The sequence below is a fragment of the Lithobates pipiens genome, unplaced genomic scaffold (genome assembly GCF_037356315.1).
Source record: "Lithobates pipiens isolate NorthernLeopardFrog02 unplaced genomic scaffold, aLitPip1_a1.2 Scaffold_19, whole genome shotgun sequence".
Taxonomy (NCBI): Eukaryota; Metazoa; Chordata; class Amphibia; order Anura; family Ranidae; genus Lithobates; species Lithobates pipiens.
Window position 1 is genome coordinate 441993364 of NW_027507764.1, and position 12954 is coordinate 442006317.

Sequence of the window (12954 nt, forward strand, 5' to 3'; positions counted from 1 at the left end):
AGTTATTCATATGTCATGTGTTTCATTGCTGATCCCTTGATAGCAGATGCTGGCAATTCATCAGCTTTCCCCATGCTTGGGCCCTGCCCTGTGTTCTACATAAAATTCAAAACTTAAAACAGCAGACTCTCATAAGAGAGCGAGAGAGAGGTTGAGATACCCCTAAACATCAGTCAGCTCCCATATATAAAGACTGGCAGCAAACATACACCAATCAGCCATAACATTATGACTACTGAGATCTAAAAGTGGGTGGGATATATTAAGCAGTAAGTATACACGTTGCCCCGGAAGCTAATGTGTTGAAAGCAGAAAAAAATTAAGTGTAAGGATTTTTGTGAATTTGACAAGGGCCGAATTGTAATGGCTAGACAACTAGGTCAGAGCAACTCCAAAACTGCAGCTCTTGTGGGACGTTCCCAGTCTGCAGTGGTCAGGACCTACCAAAAGTGGTCTAAGGAAGGAAAACCAGCAAACCAGCATAAGGGTCATAGGTATCCAATGCTTATTTATGCACGTAGGAAGTAAAGACTATCCTGTGTGGTCCGATCTACAATAAGAGCGACTGTAGCTCACATCACTGAAAAAGCTAATGCTGGTTCTGATAGAAAGGTGTCAGAACACATAGTGCATTGCACTTTTTGTGTATGGGGCTGCATGTTCGCAGACCAGTCAGGGTGCCTATGCTGATTTGTGTCCACAGCCAAAAGTGTCTACAATGGACACGTGAGCATCAGAAGTTTACCACAGAGCAATGGAAGAAGGTGGCCTGGTCTGATGAATTCAAAAATGGTTTAAGGAACACAACAACAAGGTCAAGGTGTTGGTCCAGATCTTAATTCAATGTAGCATCTGTTGGATGTGTTAGAAAAACAAGTCCGATCCATGGAGGTCCCACCTCAGAACTTACAGGACTTAAAGGATCTTCTACTGATGGCTTGATACCAGATACCACAGCATACCTTCATATGTTTAGTGGAATCCATGCCTAAACAGGTTATGGTGGGTGGTCATAATCTTTTGGCTTATTGGTGTATATAAAGACCTATGCACAGCTGAGCCTAATAAGAATGTCTGGCTATCCAGTAAGATGTTGCCCTGAGAACAAATGGTTATTCACACCCAAAGCTCGACAAAGTGTGTGTGTGTGTCTCACATTATACTGTTTTAGCTGGCTGATAACTCATTAAAACATTAAACAATAGGAAGCCTAGGTATATTATTGTATTTTTTTATTTTTATTTTAGACAGAATATCCCAAACGGTGCTACGGCATATGGATTTCAGGACGACATGTGATGAGGTGAGCACTTAAAATGATTACACTTTTTGAAATGGCATATACAGTACTTCAGATCCCTAATTCATTTTGATAGTTCCGATCCCTATTTTTTGTCTTGCTTTATCTTTGTAGCTAGGGTAAAATTTCAGGGACCTGTGTTTACATTTTCAGTTATAATAGAGATTTTTGATGCATTTTATGTACTTTTATATTCCAATAGGGATTTGGATTTTTTAGTTCTACGTAAAAGTTCATATTGTGTGTCTTGTAAACATTGTCATATAAGTAACACCACATTATTTGTAATCTGCAAATTTAATTTCACATCCCAAAGATTTTTCTCTAGTGGCCCCCAGAAGAGAGATAAAATAACAGGTTGTGCCTGTTTTGTTGTTACAGTTGTCGTTGTTCTGGTTTTAACTTCTACAGCTGATTCCCAAATGAGGAAACAATGATACTGATGATGTGCCTGTAGTTATGAACTTACCAGAACTTTATTAAACAGTGTGTCATCTTAGGGAATTCGGCGTGAAACTGACAAAAAACAACTCTTTTTACATGTCATAAGAAAATTAGTTATTCTAGGTAACTGTTATACCCCTTTCTCTTTGCAATAGAAGGACTATATTCATTTGGCTAAATGTGTTTGTATCTTTGCTGGGGACTTTCCAGCATGGCAACAAAATGGCACTTGCATATTAGAAATACTTGGTCTAGAAGGGTCTAAAGACTAGAGTAAAATGATGATGAATGCTCACAAGGACAGTTCAGTTGAAGCATATGCAAACCCAATCACATAAAGGTTTGACGTGCTCCGATAACTTGGTCGGAGCAGAAGTGGGACCTGTCAAAACTAGGTACCAACTCCCTGAAACAAAAAAAATCCAAATATGGTGTGGGGGAGTAGCAGAACTTCTGTTTTTTTCCACTTTAACGTAATTTCAAAGTCATTTACAATGACAGCACTCTGTCCTTGTCTTCCAATTGTGCTCCTTTATTGTCACTCTGTCACATGGGCTTCCAAGGGGAACTACAAGTTACTGTTTTAACTCACATTATGTGTGTGGAAATGGCTGTAAAGAGGCTAAAGGAGTTTTGGTATTGCTGAGCTGCATCAAAGCAAGACAACAAGGTAACAAAAAAGGGAGAAACAAGTATTTTATTGAATAAAAATGATTGTTTGTGATACACAGCAGACAAACATCATTTAGTTACGCATAACATCTATTATCGTATATAAGCCACTTTTATGCAAATCAACATGATTATGAATGTTAGTGTACAGCTTTGTTGGTTTTGATTTTAGAACTTCAGTTCCAAAAGAGAAGCAAGCACCCCCTTCCTGCCAAGGCCAATTTTCAGTTTCCAGCGCTGTAACATTTTGAATGACAATTCCGCGGTCATGGAACACTGTACTCAAATTTTATTTTTATATTTTTTTCCCCAAAAATAGAGCTTTCTTTTGGTGGTATTTGATCACATTGTACCCGTTACCATTTCACACAAAAAAGTGTCAAAATGTTTAAAAAAAAACTGACACAACTTAGGACAAGTCCTTTATTAAAAAATAAAAAAATAAAAATGTCCCACAAACTCCATTCATATTCTTCTATGGCTCCGCTGACGGACCCAAAAAATAACCTGCCACCGATCCGCCTCTATGGGAGGCACCCACCATCTGACACGCCCTCACAGGTGACAGTTCTTATATAACTGAGGGCGGGGCCACACAATGACGTACCTGGGTGAACCTGCCCCCCTCTGATGCACGGGACTTCTTTATGGCATTCAAATAAGCCCTCCACCCACAGACCCCCACAACCACGGGGCAAGCGTTGTGGGGATGAGGCCCTTCTCCCCATCAAAATGGGGACAGGGTGCTTTGGGGGGCAGCTACCCCAAAGCACCCTCCCAATGTTGAGGGCATATGGCCTGGTATGGCTCAGGAGGGGGGCGCTCTCTCGTCCCCCCTCTTTTCCTGCGGCCTGCCAGGTTGCGTGCTCGGATAAGGGTCTGGTATGGATTTTTGGGCAGACCCCACGCTATTCTTTTTTATTTTGTCGCGGGGTTCCCCTTTATATCCATACCAGACCTGAAGGGCCTGGTATGGAATTTAGGGGAACCCGCACGCATTTTTTTAAAATTTTTGTTCAGGGGTTCACCTGTGGAGAAATTCCATGCTGTTTTTATCAATGAGCTGTTATGTGTATTGTCGGTCCCAACAATTTATTATAGCCACAAGTTGTTTTAAATTACTTTTTTTCATTTAGAAATGTAATTTTGCTGTCAGACTGTTCTAAATATGGGAAACATGCGCCCATTTACAGGCATACTATAGATACCCCCCAGGTACGAAATTTAAAGGAATATTACACTTTTATTGTTTCACTTTAAACATTATTAAAATCCCTGCTCCCAGAAAAACGTACGTTTTTAAAACTTTTTTTGCATTGATACATGTCCCCTGGGGCAGGACCCGGGTCCCCAAACACTTTTTAGGACAATACCATGCATATACGCCTTTACAATTAGCTCTTGGCTTTGGAATTCGCCGCGAACACCCAAAATGTTCGCTGTTTGGCGAACTGCCGAACAGCCAATGTTCAAGTCGAACTCATGTTCAACTCGAACATAAAGCTCATCCCTAATGATGATGATGAGGGAGATTTCTAATTGAAAGACCAGCACTAAGGGCAAAGCTCTTCTCTGGAGTGAAGTCAACTCTGAGGTTCAATGTAGAAAGAAAAACAGAAAAAGCACCAGCATTTCAAGGGGTATGAATACTTTTTCAAGTCTCTGTATGGAGGCGGATTTAAAGGTGTCATGCACCTGAAATTAGCATCAAGTTTATCATGCTGGTTGTGAACTTATAATATTTAGGGGTCATTAAAAGGAGGTGTGTAGGTTGGATTTTCCATGTGGTGAAGAGAACATGGGTGTATTAAGTAGGTGTCGTTGAAGATAACAGAATATTACTGTGCACTTTCTGTCACAGAAATGGGTGCTAAAAATTGGGACGCTGGACTTTATAATTGTTTTAAATTATAATAATTTTTCCTATGTTTGGGGTTTATTTCTGGTGGCACTGCACTATTTAAGGTACAGTATAATTTGACGGGAGTGTATTGTATTCAGTGACAGCAGCAACTCAAACTATTTTTTTTCCTGTATAGTTTTTTATTCTTGTATTTCATTTATGGTTGCACAGATTGACTTTTTCATTTAGACAGGGGACTTCTCCACTGCATACAATGAGATGGTAGATGCACACAAACAGAGGAGTTACCTGCTCTTAAAAACAAAATTGCCTATTTGGAAGAAAATTCAGAGGCATTTTGGAAATAGTAAACTCTAACAAGATAATCCTATATCTCTAGCAACTTTTTCTTAAACTCTTCCTTGATCCTTAAACTCAAGTCCCCCTCTTTGCTGACATATCAGCTGCCACAACAAACAGCCACAGTTTTCTCCTGTTACCACAGTTCTCTGGCAACACAATATTCCTTACAGGTGGGGTTACCCTATTAACATTTTGGCAATCTAGCAAACCGAGATGGTTCCCATTCTGGCATCTAAAGCAAGAATCAAAGAGCTCCATAAGAGGGACCTTGTCACCGCCTCCTCACCAGTTCCTGCTAGACAAGCCTAAATACCACCGAAACGAAATTTCCGAAACAATTTATTTCAGTGTGCACATGTCTAGGCCCTACTGAGTAAACTTTCTGCCCAAGAGAAGTGAAGATGCAGTGCTCTTATATTCTCAACCAAATTCTCACACTAGAACTGAGTAATAAACTCTGACCTAATGCATTCAGGTCTCAGCTGAGCATATGCTTTCAAAAGTCTTATGATTTATATTTCAGAAGATTCCATACCACTTGGTAGACTAAAAGGCATCAATCCTGGTGCCTTCTTAGCCAACCAATACAAATGGCAAATGAAATTAAATAAATGAACCTTGCTAATCAATATGGTGAGTTTTACTCCTCACTTTATAATCTTAATAGTTCCACATTTGAACCCTCCCGTACTGTAGATACAGTCGAGGGAAACTGTTAAATGGTATGTCTCCCAACCTTGACACTACGTTAACTCAAAAGCCTTGCCTCAGAATTCACTGATGCTGAAATTGCAAAGATTATTGCAACCCTGCCCTTACATAAGGACCCAGGCCCAGGTGGATACAGTAATGAATAATATAAATCCTTTTCACCCCTACTGCCGCCTCATCTTTGAAATATCTTTAATCACTATGCAAGCACTGTCTAGATACTCAAGGAATCATTGGAAGCCCTTAAAGTCACAGTCCTCAAACCTGGAAAACCTTCTGATAATCCTACCAATTATAGGCCCATATCCCTCTCAAATATTGACATTTAGAGAAAACACTTTGACACTGATATTATAATGTATGTTAAAAAAATTGTGTCTCACCTAGTAAAATATATTTCACAACTGGTCAATATGGACTGATTAGGTTGGTCCATGGCGGGCATCGGGTGGCACAAGATACATCATCGAATGCGTTCTTTGCTCCTGTCCTTGGATGAAGAGAAGGCATTCAATGGGGTACACTGGCTATATCTGAAGGAAGTACTTCTTAACGTTGGTCTATCAGAAAACATCCTTTTGGCCGTATTAGGTCTATATTTGCTTCCCAGTGCCAGAGAATGGACCTTAGGACTCCCCTTGGAACCCTTTTTGTATCTCTAATAGTGCTAAGCAGGGATGCCCCCTCATCTTTCTCATTTTTGTCTAAGTAATGGTACCATTATTTAAATATATACATTTTAACCCCCATATCTCAGGTGTAACAACTGGGACATGGGAACAGGTCTCTATGCAGATGATATCATTATACCTTTCATCCAATTCTCTTGACTCTCTCCCGTACTGCAAAACACACTTGAAAATTATAGTGATGTCTCACTCAACAGGACCAATTGCTTGACAAATGCCAATGCTTGACATATGCATAGATTCTCAAAATAAACACAGTATCACCACATCTTCCCTCTTTTCTTGGGCCCTGGCTGCTTCCTTATATTATCTAGGAAATCAATTAATACTGTAACGCCATCCTACAACCTTTTCCTTATAAACTTCAACTTCCTATTGGAAAAGTTTAGAAATATATGTCGCAATCTATGTGCAACAATATCTTTATGGGCTGGCCACATAGCCCTAACTAAAATTTTCCTCTCACTACACATTACATTTCTTTCAAACTCTTCCCATACCTTTCCTGTCTGGGGATTTTTCAACTTCTTCATTTGGGAAAAACAGCATCTACGAATCTGCAACTCTTCGATCTGCTCTCCTACACCTCAAGCCGGGATGGGAGCCCCTTACCTCAACTCTTACTATAATGTGCTCTTACTGGAGAAATCAAAGCATTGGTGGGTGTCCTACACTCTCTTTCCTAGATTCAGATTAAAACAGAAGCCCTTCAATTATTGCAAGTGGGTTCTCTGCTCCTTGGGAAGTACCCTCTTCAATCTATTCTAGGTACAGTCACAGCAACTTTGAAGGTCTGGCAAACTATGCTTCAAGTTATAAGTAAAAAAGCAGCGTTACAAAAACATCAGTATATATGAATTATCAAAAATGACAATTATAAAGTAAAAAAGATAGTGAGTCTGACTTGGTGGAAGGAGACCTCTCTTACGGCTCTGGTTCTAGTCTCTCTAGAATGGGAACAGGGAGACAGGAGCGCAGCGGGGTAGGAGGGTCCAGCCAGGTGCAGCGGCAGATGCTAGGTAGATAGAGATCTTCAGGTGCAGGAGCTCCCTGTAGCAAGAAGGCAGCTGGTGGAGAAAGGCCACGGGCCGTTGAACCAGGATGGGTGGATCTCTGGATGAGGAGGTAGCAGACGCAGTAGCAAGCAGGAGCCAGCAGAAGAATCAGGTAACAAGCAGAGGTTCGGCAACAGGTATCAGTCCAAGAAGGGTCAAACAAGCCGGGGTCGGAGCAGGAGAGATCAGCGGAGTCAAACGGAGCCGGGTCAGGTATCAGATAGGGTTCAGGCAGAATAACAGATCACTTCAGGTACTAGCTGCAGACGAACAGCACAGAACCTCCGCAGCTGTGCCTTTAAAAAGGCCCACTGGCGCCAATCGTACTAACGCGCACACGTGCGTGCGTGTACCGCGCGCACATATGAACGACGTGCACCCGCGCGTGTCTGAAGACGCTCGTGCCCACGAAGACCCGCGGCATGAACGCGCGTGCGCGTACGGAGACCCGATCGCACAGAACGGACGGATTCCTGACAAAAGTGTGCAATATGAAACATTGAATAAGATAGAAATGCAAAAAAACTATTTTTCAGGTTGTAAAGTGCAATATATATATATATATATATATATATATATATATATATATATATATATATCCACAAAGGTGCAAAAATACAAATTCAAGTGCATATTTAAATTCATGTGCCGAAATTCATGTTTTCATAACTCAAAAACAATTGTAGTCCAATAATAAAAAAGAAAAGTCCCAACGAGAAGCCTCCACAGTGTGTGATCCTCCAGGGAGTAGCATTGGTATATAGAAAGAGAAAGCCACCACCAAGAAGTAGTAGTTACCATGCGCTTCTTACCATAACAGTTGGGGCATAAATTATAATAGCTGGGAATGCATAAATATAAATCTCAAACTTTGCCTCCACTAAAGGGAACGATCCTTGCTTAGCAGTCAGTGATGGTATAATACAGGAAAACAGAAAACAAACATCTCCATTGTGATCCCATTTCACAAGATGTCTTTTATTAATAGATATTGGAGTTCCAGATATCAAGCATTCCTAAAGACACTGCAATAGAGCAGGATATGAGTGGCAGGCTGATAGTTTGTGTAAACAAAATGCCAACAACAGTGGCAGCGGTGCATGAGGACACCATAGTTGGCCCCCCAACTTCTATATCCTGGTGTTCATTTGTCCTTTTTCCCTCTGGGGTCTCTTTTGGCCCTCGCAACACTCGGTCCTACCCAGGTAACATAGGAAGTCTGTAGAAGTATACAGCTTTGTTGGAATTTTAATATGCCATTGTAACATCTTATGCATATCTTTTTTATATATATAGTGAAGCTCATAGAGATTCTGCTAATAATCTCCTGATGAAGTGTGCCTAAGTCCAAGAAACACATTGAGTTTTGAGGAGAAATACGATATAAGCAACAAATTGCTCAGACATATCACCGGATATAGGTCTTTATGCTTCTACAGGGTTGACTGTACAAAAGGTTTATGTATCATGAACATGATTTTTAAAGGGGTTGTAAAGCTTCGTTTTTTATTTTCTACATAGGTTCCTCTAAGCTAGTGCATTGTTGGTTCACTTACCTTTTCCTTCGATTTCCCTTAAAAATGTTTTTTTTCTTTGTCTGAATATCTCACTTCCTGTTTCTCCTCAGTAAACTTCTCACCATCATCCGAGCTGGTGGTTAGTCAGCCATAACAGCTTTACTGAACAGCTTACTGAGGAGGAACAGGAAGTGAGAAATTCAGACAAAGAAAACAAAGAAAAAGGGAACTCGAAGGAAAAGGTAAGTGAACCAACAATGCACTAGCTTAAAGGAACCTATTTAGAAAATAAAAAACAAACCTTTACAACCCCTTTAAATGTAAATGTCTGTTTTGGGTTTTAGAAAAATTTGATTTTGTAATAAACTTTATATTTGAATTGAAAAACTGGAAAATAAACTGCACTACGGTATAGGTGATGCACTCGATAAAGTGCACCTACAATTAAAAGGGGTCTCTTTGACCAATGAGTGAATTAAGAGCTTTGTTGTGTCATTGGTTAGAAAGGGGCGTATTTTGGAGATGTTGCGGAGGTTGAGGCGGCAGGATTTGGACAGTGATTGGATGTGTTGCTTATGTACTAAAAAGTGAAGTCCATCCATAACTGAAGTGAATCTTCAAATTTTTGAAGTTGAGTTTGTTGAATCCACCACCTCTACACAAAGAGTTACTTCTTACCATAAGCCCGTGATTACGGATGAGCTTCGAGTTTGAGTCGAACTCATGTTCGACTCGAACATTGCCTGTTCGCCTGTTCAGCGAACAGTGAACAATTTGGGCTGTTCGCAGCAAATTCGAAAAGCCGGAACACCCTATACAAGTCTATGGGAGAAATCTAAAGTGCTAATTTTAAAGGGTAATATGCAGGTTACTGTCCTAAAAAGTGTTTGGGGACCCGGGTCCTGCCCCAGGGGACATGGATCAATGCAAAAAAAGTTTTAAAAATGGCAGTTTTTTCAGGAGCAGTGATTTTAATAATGATTAAAGTGAAACAATAAAAGTGTAATATTCCTTTAAATTTCGTAGCTAGGGGGTATCTATAGTATGCCTGTGAAGGGGCGCATGTTTCTTGTGCTTAAAACTGTCCCTGCACAAAGTGTCATTTGTGCAGGAAAAAAAGTCTTTTAAAATCACTTGCGGCTATATTGTCGGGTCCCGTAATACAGAGAACACTCAATGAGTGTTCTCTGTATTAGCCGACAATTCATTCATTCATTGATAAAAAAAAATAAAAAAAAAAAGCGTGGGGGTTCCCCTAAATTCAATTACCAGGTCCTTCAGGTCTGACATGGATATTAAGGGGAACCCCGTGTCAAATTAAAAAAAAAAATTGACGTGGGGGTCCCCCTAAATATCCATACCAGACCCTTCAGGTCTGATATGGATATTAAGGGGAACCCCGCATCAAATTTTAAAAAAAATTGACGTGGGGGTCCCCCTAAAAATCCATGTCAGACCCTTTATCCGAGCACGCAACCTGGCAGGCCGCAGGAAAAGAGGGGGGGACGAGAGAGCGCCCCCCCCTCCCTCCTGAACCGTACCAGGCCACATACCCTCAACATTGGGAGGATGCTTGGGGGTCTGTGACCCCTCAAAGCACCTTGTTCCCATGTTGATGAGGACAAGGGCCTCATCCTCACAACCCTGGCCGGTGGTTGTGAGGGTCTGCGGGCGGGGGGTTTATCAGAATCTGGAAGCCCCCTTTAACAAGGGGACCCCCAGATCCCGCCCCCCCCTGTTTGAAAGTACCCCTACCATTTCACAAAAAAAGTGTAAAAATGGTTAAATAAGACAAACACACTTTTGAAAAATTCCTTTATTAAAAATAAAAAAATAAAAAAAAGATTCCAGCGATGCTAATCCACTCTTGCTATCCAGCGATGAATCTCCGGGGTCCAGCGATGGATGATCATATCCAGCGAGGGGCATCTCTCAGTCCAGCGCTGTCCATATATCCGTCTTCTGTCTCCATTGTGGAGACACTGCGGAGATCCCAGCGCTGACGTTTCTTATATTAGGAGGGCAGGGCCACCCGTCACCTGACCCCGCCCCCTCTGATGCTGGTGAAGGGAGCCAGGGGTTCCCCAGTGACGTATGGGTGACCCCGCCCCCTCTGATGTAACGGAAACATGCGTTACATCAGAGGGGGCGGGGTCACCCACATGTCACTGGGGAACCCCTGGCTTCCCTCTCCAGCGTCAGAGGGGCGGGGTCATGAGACGGGTGGCCCCGCCCTCCTAATATAAGAAACGTCAGCCCTGGGATCTCCACAGTGTCTCTGCAGTGGAGACAGAACACGGATGTATGGACAGCGCTGGACTGAGAGATCCCCCGTCGCTGGATATGATCATCCATCGCTGGACCCCGGAGATTCGTCGCTGGATAGCAAGAGTGGATTAGCACCGCTGGAATCTTTTTTTAATTTTTTTATTTTTAATAAAGGAATTTTTCAAAAGTGTGTTTGTCTTATTTAACCATTTTTACACTTTCCTTGTGAAATGGTAGGGGTACTTTTGTTCCCCCCTTACCATTTCAAACAGGGGGGGCGGGATCTGGGGGTCCCCTTGTTAAAGGGGGCTTCCAGATTCTGATAAGCCCCCCGCCCGCAGACCATCACAACCACTGGCCAGGGTTGTGAGGATGAGGCCCTTGTCCTCATCAACATGGGGACAAGGTGCTTTGAGGGGTCACAGACCCCCAAAGCATCCTCCCAATGTTGAGGGTATGTGGCCTGGTATGGTTCAGGAGGGAGGGGGGCCACTCTCTCGTCCCCCCCTATTTTCCTGCGTCCTGCCAGGTTGCGTGCTCGGATAAAGGGTCTGGTATGGATTTTTAGGGGGACCCCCACGTCAATTTTTTTTTAAAATTTGACACAGGGTTCCCCTTAATATCCATGTCAGACCTTAAGGGCCTGGTAATTGAATTTAGGGGAACCCCCATGCTTTTTTTTTATCAATGAATGAATGAATTGTCGGCTAATACAGAGAACACTCATTGAGTGTTCTCTGTATTACGGGACCCGACAATATACTGCCGCAAGTGATTTTAAAAGACTTTTTTTCCTGCACAAATGACACTTTGTGCAGGGACAGTTCTAAGCACCAGAAACATGTGCCCCTTCACAGGCATACTATAGATACCCCCCAGCTACGAAATTTAAAGGAATATTACACTTTTATTGTTTCACTTTAATCATTATTAAAATCACTGCTCCTGAAAAAACTGCCGTTTTTAAAACTTTTTTTTGCATTGATCCATGTCCCCTGGGGCAGGACCCAGGTCCCCAAACACTTTTTAGGACAGTAACTTGCATATTACCCTTTAAAATGAGCACTTTAGATTGTGAACGTTCGAGTCCCATAGACTTTAATAGGGTTCTAAAGTTCACACGAAGTTTAGGTCTGTTCGCAGGTTCTGGTGCGAACCGAACAGGGGGGTGTTCGGCTCATCCCTACCCATGATCCCCCATTACAGAGGATCATAGAAAGCCTGAAGTGATGATACAATCTACAATCTAAGTTTTATAACATAGCACAGTGAATCGGAATATAGCCTCCCCTCTTTGTCTTTGATTCATGCTGTTTTTGGGTAACTCCATGGTCAGTGTGGTTCTGACATATAGGTGAGGTTATTCGTATATTCACATTTCACATCTGACTGGTTTAGCGCAATTCAAATTTTTTCGTTATATTTTAATTATACATGCTTTTGTGCCATTAAAATATAAGAAATTGAATATCATATATATATACTGATGTTTTTGTAGCACTGCTTTTTTACTTATATACCCAACAGATTGGTATCACGATTTATAGCAAGCTGCTTTCATTTCTGTATAGCCTAGCATGGATTCTACACTTATTTATTGGTATGCTTCAAATTAGCAAAGGTATATTGCACTCCCTTTTGAAACTGCTATCATTTGAATTGATGGAGCTTTTTCCCCCTGATCTCTCCCTGCATTCCGTCACATCTGCTGGCATCACACATCTGCAGGACTTATTTTGCAGTTCTCACCTCAGCTTTTTTCAACTAAGGATCAAATTTCCTACCAGTTTTACAGATTTTTTTCAAATACCTTTTGCTTGTGGCATTTCATTACCAGAATCTGATGAACTGACAATACTCTATGCTTGCATTTGGTGATCACACAACTCCTCTGTTGATAACCTCATACCTTGATTGGCCCTTTCACCCTTTATTTTAGGTAACTAGCGGAAATTTCATGCGCTACCCAGCGTCCCCCCTCCGCAACGGTTTATTTTGATGTAAGTTTTAATTATGGGCTCCGAGACCTTCCGGGACTTCGAGACCTTATTACATCTCACTTCGACACCTTCCACCCTCACCCACAGAGATC

General features: G+C 41.7%; 1 protein-coding gene across 3 annotated transcripts in view; it reads left to right on the forward strand.

Annotated features, from left to right (window-relative positions):
• The window catches only part of SNTG1 (syntrophin gamma 1), a 923961-nt gene that overhangs the window by 544477 nt on the left and 366530 nt on the right, over positions 1-12954 (forward strand). For 2 of the 3 annotated variants that reach the window (XM_077492670.1, XM_077492671.1), the window contains one exon: positions 1248-1303. The exons of the other annotated variant lie outside the window; for it this stretch is intronic. In XM_077492670.1, coding sequence (XP_077348796.1) covers positions 1277-1303 — 27 coding nt within the window. In that variant the 5' untranslated portion in view covers positions 1248-1276. The remainder of the gene's footprint in view (positions 1-1247; positions 1304-12954) is intronic. 3 annotated transcript variants of the gene reach the window in all.